General features: G+C 39.4%; 1 protein-coding gene and 1 long non-coding RNA gene across 4 annotated transcripts in view; one reads left to right on the plus strand and one right to left on the minus strand.

Moving 5' to 3' along the window:
* FAM174A (family with sequence similarity 174 member A) overlaps positions 1–8664 on the minus strand; it is a 34922-nt gene extending 26258 nt beyond the window's left edge. The window contains exon 1 of one of the 2 annotated variants that reach the window (XM_033408458.2): positions 8088–8655. In XM_033408458.2, coding sequence (XP_033264349.1) covers positions 8088–8527 — 440 coding nt within the window. In that variant the 5' untranslated portion in view covers positions 8528–8655. Of the gene's footprint in view, positions 1–8087 lie in introns of both variants that reach the window. The other variant, XM_004281312.4, reaches the window with a different exon arrangement.
* Positions 8665–8801: 137 nt separating this feature from the next.
* Positions 8802–16228, plus strand: LOC117197237 (uncharacterized). 2 transcript variants are annotated; one of them, XR_007476252.1, is made up of 4 exons: positions 8802–9009; positions 9560–9779; positions 11904–11968; positions 12296–16226. It is a non-coding gene; the product is annotated as an uncharacterized LOC117197237 (long non-coding RNA). The 2 variants fall into 2 exon arrangements; XR_007476251.1 differs by lacking the exon at positions 9560–9779 and having other exon boundaries at positions 8807–9009; positions 12296–16228.
* Positions 16229–16629: the final 401 nt, after the last annotated feature.

Below are 16629 nucleotides of genomic sequence, written 5' to 3' on the forward strand. Positions count from 1 at the left end.
CATAAAGACCTGGTCTACTTCATCTAAAGGTTGATCATAGTCTTAGGACACAGACATCACGTTAATGGGAAAAAAAGTCAAACAAAGCAAACAATGGATTTTACAATCATAGATGGTCATTAGACTCCATGGGACACAAATTAAACCACTTTAGTCTTCTAGGTCAGTTTCATCATATATAAAGTGAAAGATGTCATTTACATGTCCGTATCTGTACCAAATCTGAAATTTAAGTAATTCTATAATCTAACATTCTGTAGTAAGAATAGGCTAAAAAAACTATTCATTTGTAAGTTTCAACTTTTGAATGACTTAGATTTATAGATGAATTCACTTTGCAAAGGTTTTTTGTGTGTAAGATATCAAATTTATCCATTTACTAATTCAAATTTTTGTAAATTTAAAATCAGGATAGGATAGTTAGGATATTAAACATATGTACCAATATTAAAACAGGATCATATTTATGACATCCCCCCCGCATAGGTATCAGTTTTCCATCTAATCATGCAACCGGTAACACTTTGCATTGAAATATTTAGTGCCATGCGAAAGAATGCTAGATGTTTCTAATAGGGGCTATGACAAAGAGTGAATCATACAAAATTGTCAGTATTCCCGGTTAAAAAGGTGGAATGTAAGAAATTTCATATGGTACAACTGAATTACTAAGGTGGTGGAGGGGGAAGATGGCAGAAGAGTAAGATATGGAGATCACCTTCCTCCCCACAGATATATCAGAAATACATTTACACGTGGAACAACTCCTACAGAACACCTACAGAACGCTGGCAGAAGACTTCAGACCTCCCAAAAGGCAAGAAACTCCCCACGTAGCTGGATAGGGCAAAAGAAAAAAGAATAAACAGAGACAAAAGGATAGGGACAGGACCTGCAACAGTGGGAGGGAGCTGTGAAGGAGAAAAGGTTTCCACACACTAGGAAGCCCCTTCACGGGCAGAGACTGCGGGTGGCAGAGGGGGGAAGCTTCGGAGCCGTGGAGGAGAGCACAGCAACAGGGGTGCGGAGGGCAAAGCGGAGAGATTCCCGCACAGAGGATCAGTGCCGACTGGCACTCACTAGCCCCAGAAGCCCAGAGGCTTGTCTGCTCACCCGCCGGGGTGGGCGGGGCTGGGAGCTGAGGCTTGGGCTTCAGGGAGAGGTCGGAGCTCAGGGAGACGACTGGGGTTGGCGGCGTGAACACAGCCTGCAGGGGGTTAGTGCGCCACGGCTAGCCGGGAGGGAGTTCGGGGAAAAGTCTGGACCTGCCAAAGAGGCAAGAGACTTTTTCTTCCCTCTTTGTTTCCTGGTGCACGAGGAGAGGGGATTAAGAGCCTTGCTTAAAGGAGCTCCAGAGACTGGCGCGAGCCGCGGCTAACAGTGCGGACCCCAGAGACGGGCACGAGACGCTAAGGCTGCTGCTGCCGCCAACAAGAAGCCTGTGTGCAACCACAGGTCACTATCCACACCCCCCTCCTGGGAGCCTGTGCAGCCCGCCACTGCCAGGGTCCCGGGATCCAGGGACAACTTCCCTGGGAGAACGCAAGGCGCGCCTCAGGCTGATGCAACATCACGCCGGCCTCTGCCAGCGCAGGCTCGCCCTGCATCGTGCTCCTCCCTCCCACCCGGCCTGAGTGAGCCAGAGACCCCGAATCAGCGGCTCCCTTAACCCCGTCCTGTCTGAGCGAAGAACAGATGCCCTCCAGTGACCTACACGCAGAGGCGGGGCCAAATCCAAAGCTGAGCCCCGGGAGCTGTGCGAACAAAGAAGAGAAAGGGAAATCTCTCCCAGCAGCCTCAGGAGCAGCGGATTAAAGCTCCACAATCAACCTGACGTACCCTGCATCTGTGGAATACCTGAATAGACAATGAATCATCCCAAATTGAGGAGGTGGACTTTGAGAGCAATATTTATTATTTTTTCCCTTTTTCCTCTTTTTGTGAGTGTGTATGTGTATGCTTCTGTGTGAGATTTCGTCTGTATAGCTTTGCTTTCACCACTTGTCCTAGGGTTCTTTCCGTCCGTATTTTTATTTACTTTTTGAAAAAAATTTTTTCTTAATAATTATTTTACTAAAATATTTATTTTAAATAAAATATTTATTTTATTTTATCTTACTTTATTTTCTTTTATCTCCATCTTTCCTCCCTTTCTTTCTTTCTTTCTTTGTTTCTTTCTACTTTTTCTGCCTTTTATTCTGAGCCATGTGGATGAAAGGCTCTTGGTGCTGCAGCCTCCCAGCTCCACGTAATATCAAATGGTGAAAATCTCCCAGAGATCTCCATCTCAACACCAACACCCAGCTTCATTCAATGACCAGCAAGCTACAGTGCTGGACACCCTATGCCAAACAACTAGCAAGACAGGAACACAACCCCACCCATTAGCAGAGAGGCTGCCTAAAATCATAATAAGTCCACAGACACCCCAAAACATACCACCAGACGTGGACCTGCTCACCATAAAGACAGGATCCAGCCTCATCCACCAGAACACAGGCACTAGTCCCCTCCACCAGGAAGCCTACACAACCCACTGAACCAACTTTACCCACTGGGGACAGACACCAAAAACAATGGGAACGACGAACCTGCAGCCCGCAAAAAGGAGACCCCAAACACAGTAAGATAAGCAAAATGAGAAGAAAGAAAAACACACAGCAGAAGAAGGAGCAAGATAAAAACCCACCAGACCTAACAAATGAAGAGGAAATAGGCAGTCTACCTGAAAAAGAATTCAGAATAATGATAGTAAAGATGATCCAAGATCTTGGAAATAGAATAGAGAAAATGCAAGAAACATTTAACAAGGACCTAGAAAAACTAAAGAGGAAACAAGCAACGATGAACAACAAAATAAATGAAATTAAAAATACTCTAGAAGGGATCAATATCAGAATATCTGAGGCAGAAGAACGGATAAGTGACCTGGAAGATAAAATAGTGGAAATAACTACTGCAGAGCAGAATAAAGAAAAAACAATGAAAAGAAGTTGGGACAATCTCAGAGAACTCTGGGACAACATTAAATGCACAAACATTCGAATTATAGGGGTTCCAGAGAAAGAAGAGGAAAAGAAAGGGACTGAGAAAATATTTGAAGAGATTATAGTTGAAAACTTCCCTAACATGGGAAAGGAAATAGTAAATCAAGTCCAGGAAGCACAGAGAGTCCCGTACGGGATAAATCCAAGGAGAAACACGCCAAGACACATATTAATCAAACTGTCAAAAATTAAATACAAAGAAAACATATTAAAAGCAGCAAGGGAAAAACAACAAATAACACACAAGGGAACCCCCATAAGGTTAACAGCTGATGTTTCAGCAGAAACTCTGCAAGCCAGAAGGGACTGGCAGGACACATTTAAAGTGATGAAGGAGAAAAACCTACAACCAAGATTACCCTACCCAGCAAGGATCTCATTCAGATTTGATGGAGAAATTAAAACCTTTACAGACAAGCAAAAGCTGAGAGAGTTCAGCACCACCAAACCAGCTTTACAAGAAATGCTAAAGGAACTTCTCTAGGCAGGAAACACAAGAGAACGAAAAGACCTACAATAACAAACCCAAAACAATTAAGTAAAGGGAATAGGAACATACATATCGATAATTACCTTCAATGTAAATGGATTAAATGCTCCAACAAAAATACATAGACTGGCTGAATGGATACAAAAACAAGACCCATATATATGCTGTCTACAAGAGACCCACTTCAGACCTAGAGACACATACAGACTGAAAGTGAGGGGATGGAAAAATATATTCCATGCAAATGGAAAACAAAAGAAAACTGGAGTAGCAATTCTCATATCAGACAAAATAGACTTTAAAATAAAGACTATTAGAAGAGACAAAGAAGGACACTACATAATGATCAAGGGATCAATCCAAGAAGAAGATATAATAATTGTAAATATTTATGCACCTAACATAGGAGGACCTCAATACATAAGGCAAATACTAACAGCCATGAAAGGGGAAATCGACAGTAACACATTCATTGTAGGGGACTTTAACACCCCTCTTTCACCAATGGACAGATCATCCAAAATGAAAATAAATAAGGAACCACAAGCTTTAAATGATACATTAAACAAGATGGACTTAATTGATATTTATAGGACACTCCATCCAAAAACAACAGAATACACATTTTTCTCAAGTGCTCATGGAACATTCTCCAGGATAGATCATCTCTTGGGTCACAAATCAAGCCTTGGTAAATTTAAGAAAACTGAAATTGTATCAAGTATGTTTTCCTTCCACAGCACTATGAGACTAGATATCAATTACAGGAAAAGATCTGTAAAAAATACAAACACATGGAGGCTAAACAATACACTACTTAATAACGAAGTGATCACTGAAGAAATCAAAGAGGAAATAAAAAAATACCTAGAAACAAATGACAATGGAGACACGACGACCCAAAACCTATGGGATGCAGCAAAAACAGTTCTAAGAGGGAAGTAGCAATACAATCCTACCTTATTAAACAGGAAACATCTCAAATAAACAACCAAACCTTGCACCTAAAGCAATTAGAGAAAGAAGAACAAAAAATCCCCAAAGTTAGCAGAAGGAAAGAAATCATAAAGATCAGATCAGAAATAAATGAAAAAGAAATGAAGGAAATGATAGCAAAGATCAAAAAATCTAAAAGCTGGTTCTTTGAAAAGATAAACAAAATAGACAAACCATTAGCCAGACTAATCAAGAAAAAAAGGGAGAAGACTCAAATCAATTGAATTAGAAATGAAAAAGGAGAAGTAACAACTGACACTGCAGAAATAAAAAAGATCATGAGAGATTACTACAAGCAACTCTATGCCAATAAAATGGACAATCTGGAAGAAATGGACAAATTCTTAGAAATGCACAATCTGCCAAGACTCAATCAAGAAGAAATAGAAAATATGAACAGACAAATCACAAGCACTGAAACTGAAACTGTGATTAAAAATCTTCCAAAAAACAAAAGCCCAGGACCAGATGGCTTCACAGGTGAATTCTATCAAACATTTAGAGAAGAGCTAACACCTATCTTTCTCAAAGTCTTCCAAAATATAGCAGAGGGAGGAACATCCCAAACTCATTCTATGAGGCCACCATCACCCTGATACCAAAACCAGACAAGGATGTCACAAAGAAAGAAAACTACAGGCCAATATCACTGATGAATATAGATGCAAAAATCCTCAACAAAATACTAGCAAACAGAATCCAGCAGCACCTTAAGAGGATCATACACCATGATCAAGTGGGGTTTATTCCAGGAATTCAAGGATTCTTCAATATAAGCAAATCAATCAATGTGATATACCATATTAACAAACTGAAGGAGAAAAACCATATGGTCATCTCAATAGATGCAGAGAAAGCTTTCGACAAAATTCAACACCAATTTATGATAAAAACCCTGCAGAAAGTAGGCATAGAGGGAACTTTCCTCAACATAATAAAGGCCATATATGACAAACCCACAGCCAACATCGTCCTCAATGGTGAAAAACTGAAAGCATTTCCAGTAAGATCAGGAACAAGACAAGGTTGCCCCCTCTCACCACTCTTATTCAATATAGTTTTGGAAGTTTAAGCCACAGCAATCAGAGAAGAAAAGGAAATAAAAGGAATCCGAATTGGAAAAGAAGAAGTAAAGTTGTCACTGTTGGCAGATGACATGATACTAAACATAGAGAATCCTAAAGATGCTAGCAGAGAACTACTAGAGCTAATCAATGAATTTGGTAAAGTAGCAGGATACAAAATTAATGCACAGAAATCTCTGGCATCCCGATACACTAATAATGAAAAATCTGAATGTGAAATCAAGAAAAGACTCCCATTCACCATTGCAACAAAAAGAATAAAATATCTAGGAATAAACGTACCTAAGGAGACAAAAGACCTGTATGCAGAAAATTATAAGACACTGATGAAAGAAATTAAAGATGATACAAATAGATGGAGAGATATACCATGTTCTTGGATTGGAAGAATCAACATTGTGAAAATGACTCTACTACCCAAAGCAATCTACAGATTCAATGCAATCCCTATCAAACTACCACTGGCATTTTTCACAGAACTAGAACAAAAAATTTCACAATTTGTATGGAAACACAAAAGACCCCGAATAGCCAAAGCAATCTTGAGAACGAAAAACGGAGGTGGAGGAATCAGGCTCCCTGACTTCAGACTGTATTACAAAGCTACAGTAATCAAGACAGTATGGTACTGTCACAAAAGTAGAAATACAGATCAATGGAACAGGATAGAAAGCCCAGAGATAAACCCACGCACATATGGTCACCTTATCTTTGATAAAGGAGGCAGGAATGTACAGTGGAGAAAAGACAGCCTCTTCAATAAGTGGTCTGGGAAAACTGGACAGGTACATGTAAAAGTATGAGATTAGATCACTCCCTAACACCATACACAAAAATAAGCTCAAAATGGATTAAAGACCTAAATGTAAGGCCAGAAACTATCAAACACTTAGAGGAAAACATAGGCAGAACACTCTATGACATAAACCACAGCAAGATCCTTTTTGACCCACCTCCTAGAGAAATGGAAATAAAAACAAAAATAAAAATATGGGACATAATGAAACTTCAAAGCTTGTGCACAGCAAAGGAAACCATAAACAAGACCAAAAGACAACCCTCAGAATGGGATACAATACTTGCTAATGAATCAACTGACAAAGGATTAATCTCCAAAATTTACAAGCAGTTCATGCAGCTCAACAACAGAAAAACAAACAACCCAATCCAAAAATGGGCAGAAGACCTAAATAGACATTTCTCCAAAGAAGATATACAGAGTGCTAACAAACACATGAAAGAATGCTCAACATCCTTAATCATTAGAGAAATGCAAATCAAAACTACAATGAGATATCATCTCACACCGGTCAGAATGGCCATCATCAAAAAATCTAGAAACAATAAATGCTGGAGAGGGTGTGGAGAAAATGGAACACTCTTGCACTGCTGGTGGGAATGTGAATTGGTACAGCCACTATGGAGAACAGTATGGAGGTTCCTTAAAAAACTACGAATAGACCTACCATATGACCCAGCAATCCCACTACTGGGCATATACCCTGAGAAAACCATAATTCTAAAAGAGTCATGTACCAAAATGTTCATTGCAGCTCTATTTACAATAGCCAGGAGATGGAAACAACCTAAGTGTCCATCGACAGATGAATGGATAAAGAAGATGTGGCACATATATACAATGGAATATTAGTCAGCCATAAAAAGAAACGAAATTGAGTTATTTGTAGTGAGGTGGATGGACCTAGAGTCTGTCATACAGAGTGAAGTAAGTCAGAAAGAGACAAATACCATATGCTAACACAGATATATGGAATCTAAAAAAAAAATGTCTTACCTAGGGGTAAGACAGGAATAGACAGAGACCTACTAGAGAATGGATTTAAGGATATGGGGAGGGGGAAAGGTAAGCTGTGACAAAGTGAGAGAGTTGCATGGACATATATACACTACCAAACGTAAAATAGCTAGTGGGAAGCAGCCACATAGCACAGTGAGATCAGCTTGGTGCTTTGTGACCACCTAGAGGGGTGGGCTAGGGAGGGTGGGAGGGAGGGAGACGCAAGAGGGAAGAGATATGGGAACATATGTATATGTATAACTGATTCACTTTGTTATAAAGCAGAAACTAACACACCATTGTAAAGCAATTATACTCCAATAAAGATGTAAAAAAAAAAAAAAGAAACTACTGCTAAAAGAACTTTTCTTCTTTTACATTTTATAAAATAAAGTACCCATATAATAAGGTCATTCTGCATTAGTATTAATTTACTCAAATAAAGATTGATTTAGAGGTTTGGTACTAATTTATAACTTATAAATGAAAGGGAGCAAGTACTTGGTGGTTTAAATACTCCCAAAGGTACCACAGGCTTTTAAGACATTCATCCTCACAGTCTTTCACTCAGGCAGGCACCCATGATACTGGGGGTGGGAAGAGGGCAACGCCAGGTCAAAAGATAGCCCATTTCAGGCCTGCGAGGGAGGCTCATCGAGGCTTCGCCTCACCTGACCGTTCTGACGACGAAGTACACCAGCACCGCGCCACTCACCACCATCAACACGGTCAGGGCTCGTTGGGTCATGGGCTTGTCGCCGGGGTTGGGGCTCACAGCGAGGACGCCACCCACCGGGCCTTCTTCCCCCGCTTTCCCGCCTGGGTCTTCGGCTGCAAGCCCCGCACTGGGAGTGCTGCTATTGACGCCCTCGGCGCCCCGTGGTCCCTCGGCTTCGGCCGGAGCGCGGCCCGGGGACTGGGCAGCTGTGGGGCCGGACGGCAGAGGTGGCAGGGTTCGCGGCCCACGGTCCGGAGGCATGGGATCCGGCACGGCCTCGGCCGCCTGCAGCAGTACCTCCAAGGGCCCTCTCAACTCAGGCATCAGTAGCAACAGCAGGAGGGCGGAGGCGAGCAGGTGGCTGAGGCAGCAGCTACAGTGCGTCGCCTTCATTTTCCCCGGACCGCCCTCTCACCACGTGGGAGCTGCCGGGCCCGCCGCCCTGGCTCCAGGTGGGACCATGGGCGCAGTGAAGAACGAAGGGTGACCAAATCCCGGGCTAAGACCCGGCCACAGCAGGTGGCAGAAGCGTCAGCGGCTGCAGCTGCCGGGATAACCGGAAGTTCGTACATCTCAGCAGCCACTGCTACCAGGGACGCTTTCGGTTGCTAACATGCCGGGGCTGGCGCGTTCCGTGACGTCAGGCGCGCAAGACCATCTGCGCACGCGCCCTGCCAGAGGCGCGGGGAAGAGATCCGTGGTTGGCTCACAAGTAAGAAAGTAAGCAAAAAAAAAGGTGTTTAAAGTGTGCAGCAGCTCTTTGCATGAAGAAAACATGAGAGATTGGAAGCTCGTAATTTGAGTTCGTTGGTGCAGAACTGCAGAAACACAGCTAATCATTTATTAAGACCGCCTTGACGTTTCCCTCAGCTCAGGTACAAATTTTAGACAGGTTTCTTCCTGCCTCTAGGTCCTAGACCTCTCTTTCCTTAGGGTATTTACGTTAGAAAACTTGTAACTGTACATTGATTCTCTGCATTTTTGAAATATAAATCTTTAAAAAAATTCTTGCCGGTGTTACAACCCAGGGCTGTCTTTCTTAAGGAACAAGGAGCCATCCTTTTGAAAAATGTCAACAAAGAAGATATCCCTATTCCCCAGTCTCTTTGGAAGGGTAGGAGCCTAACTTAGGCAGGCATCTTGTTTCAATTTGTAAAACTACCTCCTGCCACGAAGCTACGAGAAAATTTTACTTTTTCTTTGGGTAAGGCTAATTAGTAAACAGAATTGGCCTAAGAGCCTCCCTACTCTTAAAATCTCATAAGCTTTTTGTTATTTTCTGGTGAGTTGAGCTCAGAGTCCTGGCCCCTCTTCTCTATTGCAGTAATCTTGGATAAGTCTTCCTTGCCTGTTTAACTTTTTTTTTTTTTTTTTTGCGGTACGCGGACCTCTCCCTGTTGTGGCCTCTCCCGTTGCGGAGCACAGGCTCCGGACGCGCAGGCTCAGCGGCCATGGCTCCCGGGCCCAGCCGCTCCGCGGCATGTGGGATCTTCCTGGACCGGGGCACGAACCCGTGTCCCCTGAATCGGCAGGCGGACTCTCAACCAGTGCGCCACCAGGGAAGCCCTGCCTGTTTAACTTTGACATCAGTAACACGGAACTTTGGTTTGAGCAGATACAAACACACACCAGACCAGAAGTCAAAGTTAGTATTTGTTCTTTTAAAAACTTATTCATTCAACAAATTGTTTAGACTTTCTACTCCTTTCTTAGCACTGGGTCTGAGTATTGAATAGTAGGCAAGTAAGATATGATCCTTGCTCTCTTAGCACTTAGGTTCAAATGGAGATAACAGAATAAACACTTGCATTCATTCTGATTCTGAAGTGTGTGTTATAAATGACAAGTACAGAGTCCACAGTAAAAATTGTGTAAAGGACTATTGTAGGTAAGGTGGAGAGGATAGTGTCTTCTAGCTGCTTGGGGGTAGCAGAGCAATGCAATTGCTCCTGCCACGTAGAATTGCAGGGACTAGGCCTCTTAATGCTGGGTTCCAGTGTGAGGAAGACCATCGGTGACACACCCGAATTTTAGCTTCCAACCTGGGCATTTATCAGTAATGAAGTGGCTCCTTGGGTTTCTTCTCTCCCTTATTCACAACCTTATTCAGAGTCATATGTGGAAGAGAGTTAGTATGTAATGCCACTCCCTTCCACTCCTCAAAAAAGTCCAATATTCAACAATCAAAAAACAAAAAAAGTTCATCATCATCTTTCTTTACAGTATCTCATTTTTACCATTTTGTTCCTTGTCTTGATTAATGGCATTATTCTTCACTCAGGTGAAGTGAAGAATAAGGATAAAGGAGTCATCCTTTATCCTTGGCTTTCCACTGGCATCATTGCTTGCCAGTAACTGCAAAGTGCTAAATAATTCTGAAATAGCAGAGTTAAACTAGTGATTCCAAATAGTTAGAGCATATCATGTTCTAGTGTTTCTCCAAATGTGATTCTTAGCTACCTGAATCAGAATCAGAAATGGGATTTGTTAAAAATGCAGGTTCTAGGTCACTATTCCAGAAATTCTAAGCCAGAATTTTTGGGATTGGGGACATGGACTCTGTATGCATTTTTATTAAGCTCTCAGGGTAATTTTTATTTGCACTAAAGTTTAAGAATCTCTTCTCTCTCTCACCACCTATGTCCAAATGTTGTCAAATTTTCTCCATTTTCCTAATGTCTCTGTCACTAATCAACTCTTTTCTGTTCCCTGCCTCTGACAAGGGATTATTTTTATATTGCTAGAGATCTTAAACCTGCAGATTATTGTGTTTTTTGCATAATACTGTATTATTTGTGAAGTGTCATGAAACAGTATTTTCAATTCAATCACAGGAACTAGGAGCAAGTTTCCTGGGAGAAAATATTGTATTTTGCTTGTATAATATAAAGTGACAATTTGGGGGCACACATGTCTATTTAAAAGACAGATTGTCAAACTAAGTATAATTGGTGTTTCTGAATTTTTTCTATTAATAATAATGATATTTGTTCATTTACATGTTTTAATTTGTCTCACAAACAAGTTGTGCCAATCACTAGAGATTTAAAAACATATAGGGGAGAAAAATTATTAGAACAAGTAATTTATATCAATTTACTTAAATTAATCTGCATACTAGGAAAAGACCACCATTATTCTAATTTATCAGGGAACACTCCAGCTGACAGAACAACAGTCTTCCGTGGAAATCTGTAAAATACCACTGGCCTGATAAGTAAAATCTAACCCTCCCTCCCTGCTCTAGTATTGAATAATAATTTTGAATATTAATTAAGCATCTATTGTGTACCAGATATCATTTTATCAAATGTTAAATGACTATCTTTGTTTAGTCCTTACCAGAAAAAAACAAACTAAAACTAAACCATTATTCTGTTTTACAATTAAGGAAACTGAGATCAAGGATAATCAAAATGGTAAAAATCAACATGAGTAAAAACAATAGAGCTGGGCAGTGAACCCAGGCAGTCTAGCAACAGAGGTGGGCTATTGCGTGCTGCATTTTATCTTCTCCTAGTTCTAGGTTTCCATGATTTGAGTCTAGCTTATTGTCTCAATCAGCTATTGCTAGATTAATGCTGCATAGCCAGTAACTATAAAGATATCAGTGGCATACAGCAAATAAACATTTATTTTTTCTCCTGTGTTTTTGGTAAAGGTGGGATTGACTAATTTAAGTTGACCTTGTGGGTAAGTGGAAAGGGGATAGGGAATGGGCATAAGGAGAAATGAGGAGCCATGTATGTCTTTTTTTTTTTTAAAACAGTGAAAACAACTGGTTACCCAAAGTCCCACCTGATGCCCTGACACACACCTCACTGGAGAGAGAAGGTATGTCACATGGCCACTTCTAGCTTCTGGGAATCTTGGAACTTTAATGTTAAAATGGGCATATTCTAGTCCCTGACAAAATTTGTTTATGTTAGCAACAAAAAAGAAGACAATTTATATTGATAGGCATTTCATTTTCAGTTCTATCTAATAGAGAACAAGGCTCAAATGAGTGTTCTCTGGTGTCAGAATTCCCTGCCTTCCCTCTTCCCCTCCCATTAAGGAAGAGGGAAGGTAGGAGGTTGGCTCAACTGGAATGGTCATTCATAGCGACATCTGATAGATTGAGTCTCTTATACTTTAAGTGGCAGTTTATTTCCACATCAGGTGGGACTGTCTATACCCTGAAGTCCAAAAAGAAAAAGAGTTCAATATGAAAAGAGAATACAAACTGATCACAAAACCAGGCAGTCAAGAGAATGTACTAAAGAGCTCAAACGTGAAGGCGGAATTGGAATGTCAGAGGACAACTAAAGAGCAACAGTTCAAGAATAAGAAGGAACAGTGTTGTTGCGGTAGGTACCACATAACCAACTAGGAATATGAATAAATATTAGGGTTAAATATCTAAAAGAAAATGACCATGTAAATGGGCTATGTTTCCTGAGAGGAAAGAAACAAGGTGAGCCCCACAGTTTCCCTGGATCTCTGCCTGGGGAAAATTTCCCAGCTATAGTGCATCAACCTGGAGTTCAATCAGAATGTGCAAGTCTCTCTTATCTGAAGAGGCAGAGGTCAGAGTTCTGGGCTTTTGAAGTGGTTGGGATCTGTGGACTAGGGCATTAAGAGAAGGAGTCTGTGGAGGTCATGAAGTTCATGTGGTGGTTTCCCACACACCCTTGACTGAGAGCTGGGCAGTACCACCAAACACAGCCACACAAAGTTAATAAGAGACTGGCTGTTACAGAGGTAAGAGCAGAACAGAGAGATTAGACATTAAGCAGTGCTGGGAACTTCGAACTTAGGGCCCAGACTTCCTGAATAGACCCTTTAACACCTCCTAACAAAGTGGGAATCAAGCTGAATCACTGCTTTATGATAAAAGCCACACCCAGAGAAAGGCCCTGTTTATACCCACTTTAACAAAGCTTAAAACCAAGCCCTAACGAGATTCTTAGAGGAGACAGAGTTTTGAGATTGGATCTCACCAATTTACAGGGACTTGGAAAACAGATAAACAGAAATTATACAGTCTCAAGAACAGAGATCTAAAAAGATTCAAGAAAAAATGAACAAACCCCCTTGAACTTATGGACCAATATTACACAGTTTAATATATATGCATTGGAGCTCCAAAAGAAAAAACATTATAATGAGGCAATAAATATTTTTGAAAAATGATTGAAAAACTTTCACTTACAGTTCCAAGAAGGTCAGATTGCAGTTAGCAAGATAAATACCAAGAAAACTGCATATAGGCATATCAGAGTCACACAGAGAGTCACAGATATCAGAGTCCAAATTAGAACATCTTGAAAGGAGCCATAGAAAAAAGATGCATTCATTACAGAAGAACAATAATATATATGAAGGCAGAGTTCTCATCGGAAACAATGAAGACCAGGAGCGGTAGCATCTTTAAGGTGCTAAAAAGAAATTAAAAAGTTATCCATCTTGAATTATATATCCAGTAAAATTGTCTTCCAAAAAATATGGCAAAATAAAGATATTTTCAGGCAAGTGAAAGCTGAGGAAAACTCATTTCAAACAGACGGCACTACAGGATGTTTTTCAGGCTGGATGGAAGTGATACAAGATGGAAATTTCGATTTACAGGAAGGAGAGAATGGCAAGTGGAAATGGAAAATCACTGTGTAAATACAAAGACCAATTTTTTAATTCTCTTCTAATTTTCTTAAAAAGAATTTAATGCTTTGTATAAGGCCACGTTTATGATGCATGTACATGTAAAAACATGGCAATAGAGCATAAAGGTAAAGGACAAGGGAGGTAAACTAAATGGAAATATACTTTCCCATTTGTGAAGTATGACATGTGACATGTGAAGTTTGAAATGTCAGATGTGAAGTGGGATTATGAAGTAGGAAACTCCTAAGGTTAGAAGTGGAATGTTTATAAGTAGAATCATGCTGTTGTAAGGCTATAACATTTGTGAAATATGAGGTGGGAAATGTCAGGTGTGAAGTGGGGTTTATGAAGTAGGAAGCTCCTATGATTAGAAGTGAAAATTGAAGTGACACAATATTGATGCTAAATAGGCATTGTTAAAATAATAATAAGGAGAAATATCGTTAGACTTACAGCAACCAGCCAAAAATAATGAATAGAGTTATATCTATGGAAAGATAATATAAATATATAGCTACAAATAAAAATATATCTTTGTCAAGTATTTCTTACAGTGGATCATGAAGATGGCATTTTTTCTAATAATAAAAGTGATACGTTGATACTATTGAAGTTTAGAAACTTACAGTTTAAAGAAGCAATAATTCTACCACCCTGAGAATTTCCTTTATTCCAATATTATATATGTGCCTGTATGTATGTATATATACATATATAATTTTTTGCTTGTATATTTAGTCCAATAAGTATATATAATTTTTATTCTATTTTTATATTTATGTCATAAATAATATTTTGTCTCAAATATCTTTGTAAACATGAATTTTAATGATTTATTATATGTAATCACTACGTTGGACAGTTTCCCTTTAGCTGGAGCACTGTTATGAAAAATATCACTAAAGTATTATTTTATTTAAATATTTTCTGCATCTCTGCCAGTGAATTATTTCTTAAGGGAATATATGCCAGTGACCTCATTTTAGGGTTTTAGGTAGACAGAGTCTCTCTGTCTTAAAGATTTAAAAAATAAATTTGTTGTGTCAGTTGTTTGAAAAGCAGAAGTGGATAGAGCTGAGGCAATACTAAATGGTGAATGGTCTCATAAGCTGTAACTGAGCACCCAATCCAGTGAATAATAACTGTGGGAAGTAAACCCAAGACTGTGGTCTAAGTACAGGCAAGAATACAGGAGGGTGATGTCTGAGAGTGGAGCCAGTATGGAGTAGGGTGATAACACCTTTGCCTCCCATTCATTGCCATCATCACTTGGGAGAAGGTAAGGCCTCATTGAGGAGGGTTATATTAATTAACATTTCAGCCTGTGCAGCAGTTTAGTGTTCCTAAGGTGAGGGATAGTCTATTGGCAATGAACCTAAAAGGAGAAGTCAGTGTCAGGCTTGAGGGGAAAATAGAGATTATTTTGTGAGACAAGGCAGTTATGACTGGCTTTATATGTGCACAGTATAATCTTCCTTAGCACAAGTGTCACCAAGTGGGTTAAAAACTGCATTTATGGGGCAGTGGGAATTTACTGAGGCATGAAGAGACATTGGGATCATAGGGTCATGAAGTTTATAATCTGTAACAGATATGTCTGCAACTGTCTTCTCTAGGGCCTCTTCAGTGCAATATAGGGTGGTGGTTGATATTAGTAGGGCAGGGGAGGAGGTGCAGTTTATGTCTTAAAGCTGAGAAACAGGGCAGGCACCTCAGAAAATAACCAAATTCACCAAGGCAATTAAATATGCAAGCCTTTGTGAACAGATCTTGCCATTCTTTGATAGAGCTGAAGCCAGATTTAGAATTTGTTGGAGACAATATACTTGTGTTTTTAATTCCAGAAAGAGCATATGATATTGGGATAGTAAGCATTATATCTTAAAATGGCTCATTAATTTGGAAGGATATACTTGATGCCATGTAAAAGAGAGAAGTGCTTCCTAATGATCAGTTGCTTCTGTATGATGAAAACCGACTAGTTTTTAAATATTTTTATTTAAATACTTTAAAAATATTTTTAAATTTTTGAGAAATATTTAAAAATTTTAAAATATTTTTATTTGAACAGATACTAAATTTATATGGTTCAAAATTCAAAATGTACAAAAGGATATTTACTGAAAAACTGTCTTCCATCCCTATTTACCAGATAAACAGTTCCTCTCTCAGAGCCTAAATATTTTCAGTTTCTCATGCATTTTCCAGTGATAAACATATGTATACAAGTTATATAAAAGTGTCCTTTTTAACACAAATGAAATGGTAGTGTTCTTTACATACAGTTTGGTACTTTGCTTTTCCGTTGGTGTTATTTTTTAAAATACCTTGGAGATCTTTCCATATCAGTACATCATGAAATTTATCATACTGTTTTATTCAGGGCTGAATTGTGATTTTTGTGAGCCCTAGGTTCTTTTGCCTTCTTTGACCCCTTTCTCCATAAATAATAGTAATACTAACAGTAATGGTAATAGTAATAATAATAATGTTCTATTTTATGACTGTGTTGGTATAAAGATGAATATAATCAAGGTTGGATTCATTATTATTTATTATTATTATATTTATTTTTTCTGATTTTAAAAGAAATTTAAATTAGCACATTTTCATGGGTCCCTAAAAGTACTGGTGAGCCTTAGGCACTATGTCTATTGTGACTAATTGAAAGATAAATCAGCTCTGGCTGATTTTATTATTACAAAGTTTTCCATAATAAGGACATTATTTTAATCAAGTCCTTGTTGATGAACAGTTAGGTTGTTTCCAAACTTTTTGATTTTTTTTTAATAGTAAGGAGTTTAAAAACTGTAAGCTAAACAAAAAGATGCAGCCAAACATAATAAGTATTT

Source organism: Orcinus orca, chromosome 3 (genome assembly GCF_937001465.1).
Source record: "Orcinus orca chromosome 3, mOrcOrc1.1, whole genome shotgun sequence".
Classification (NCBI taxonomy): Eukaryota; Metazoa; Chordata; class Mammalia; order Artiodactyla; family Delphinidae; genus Orcinus; species Orcinus orca.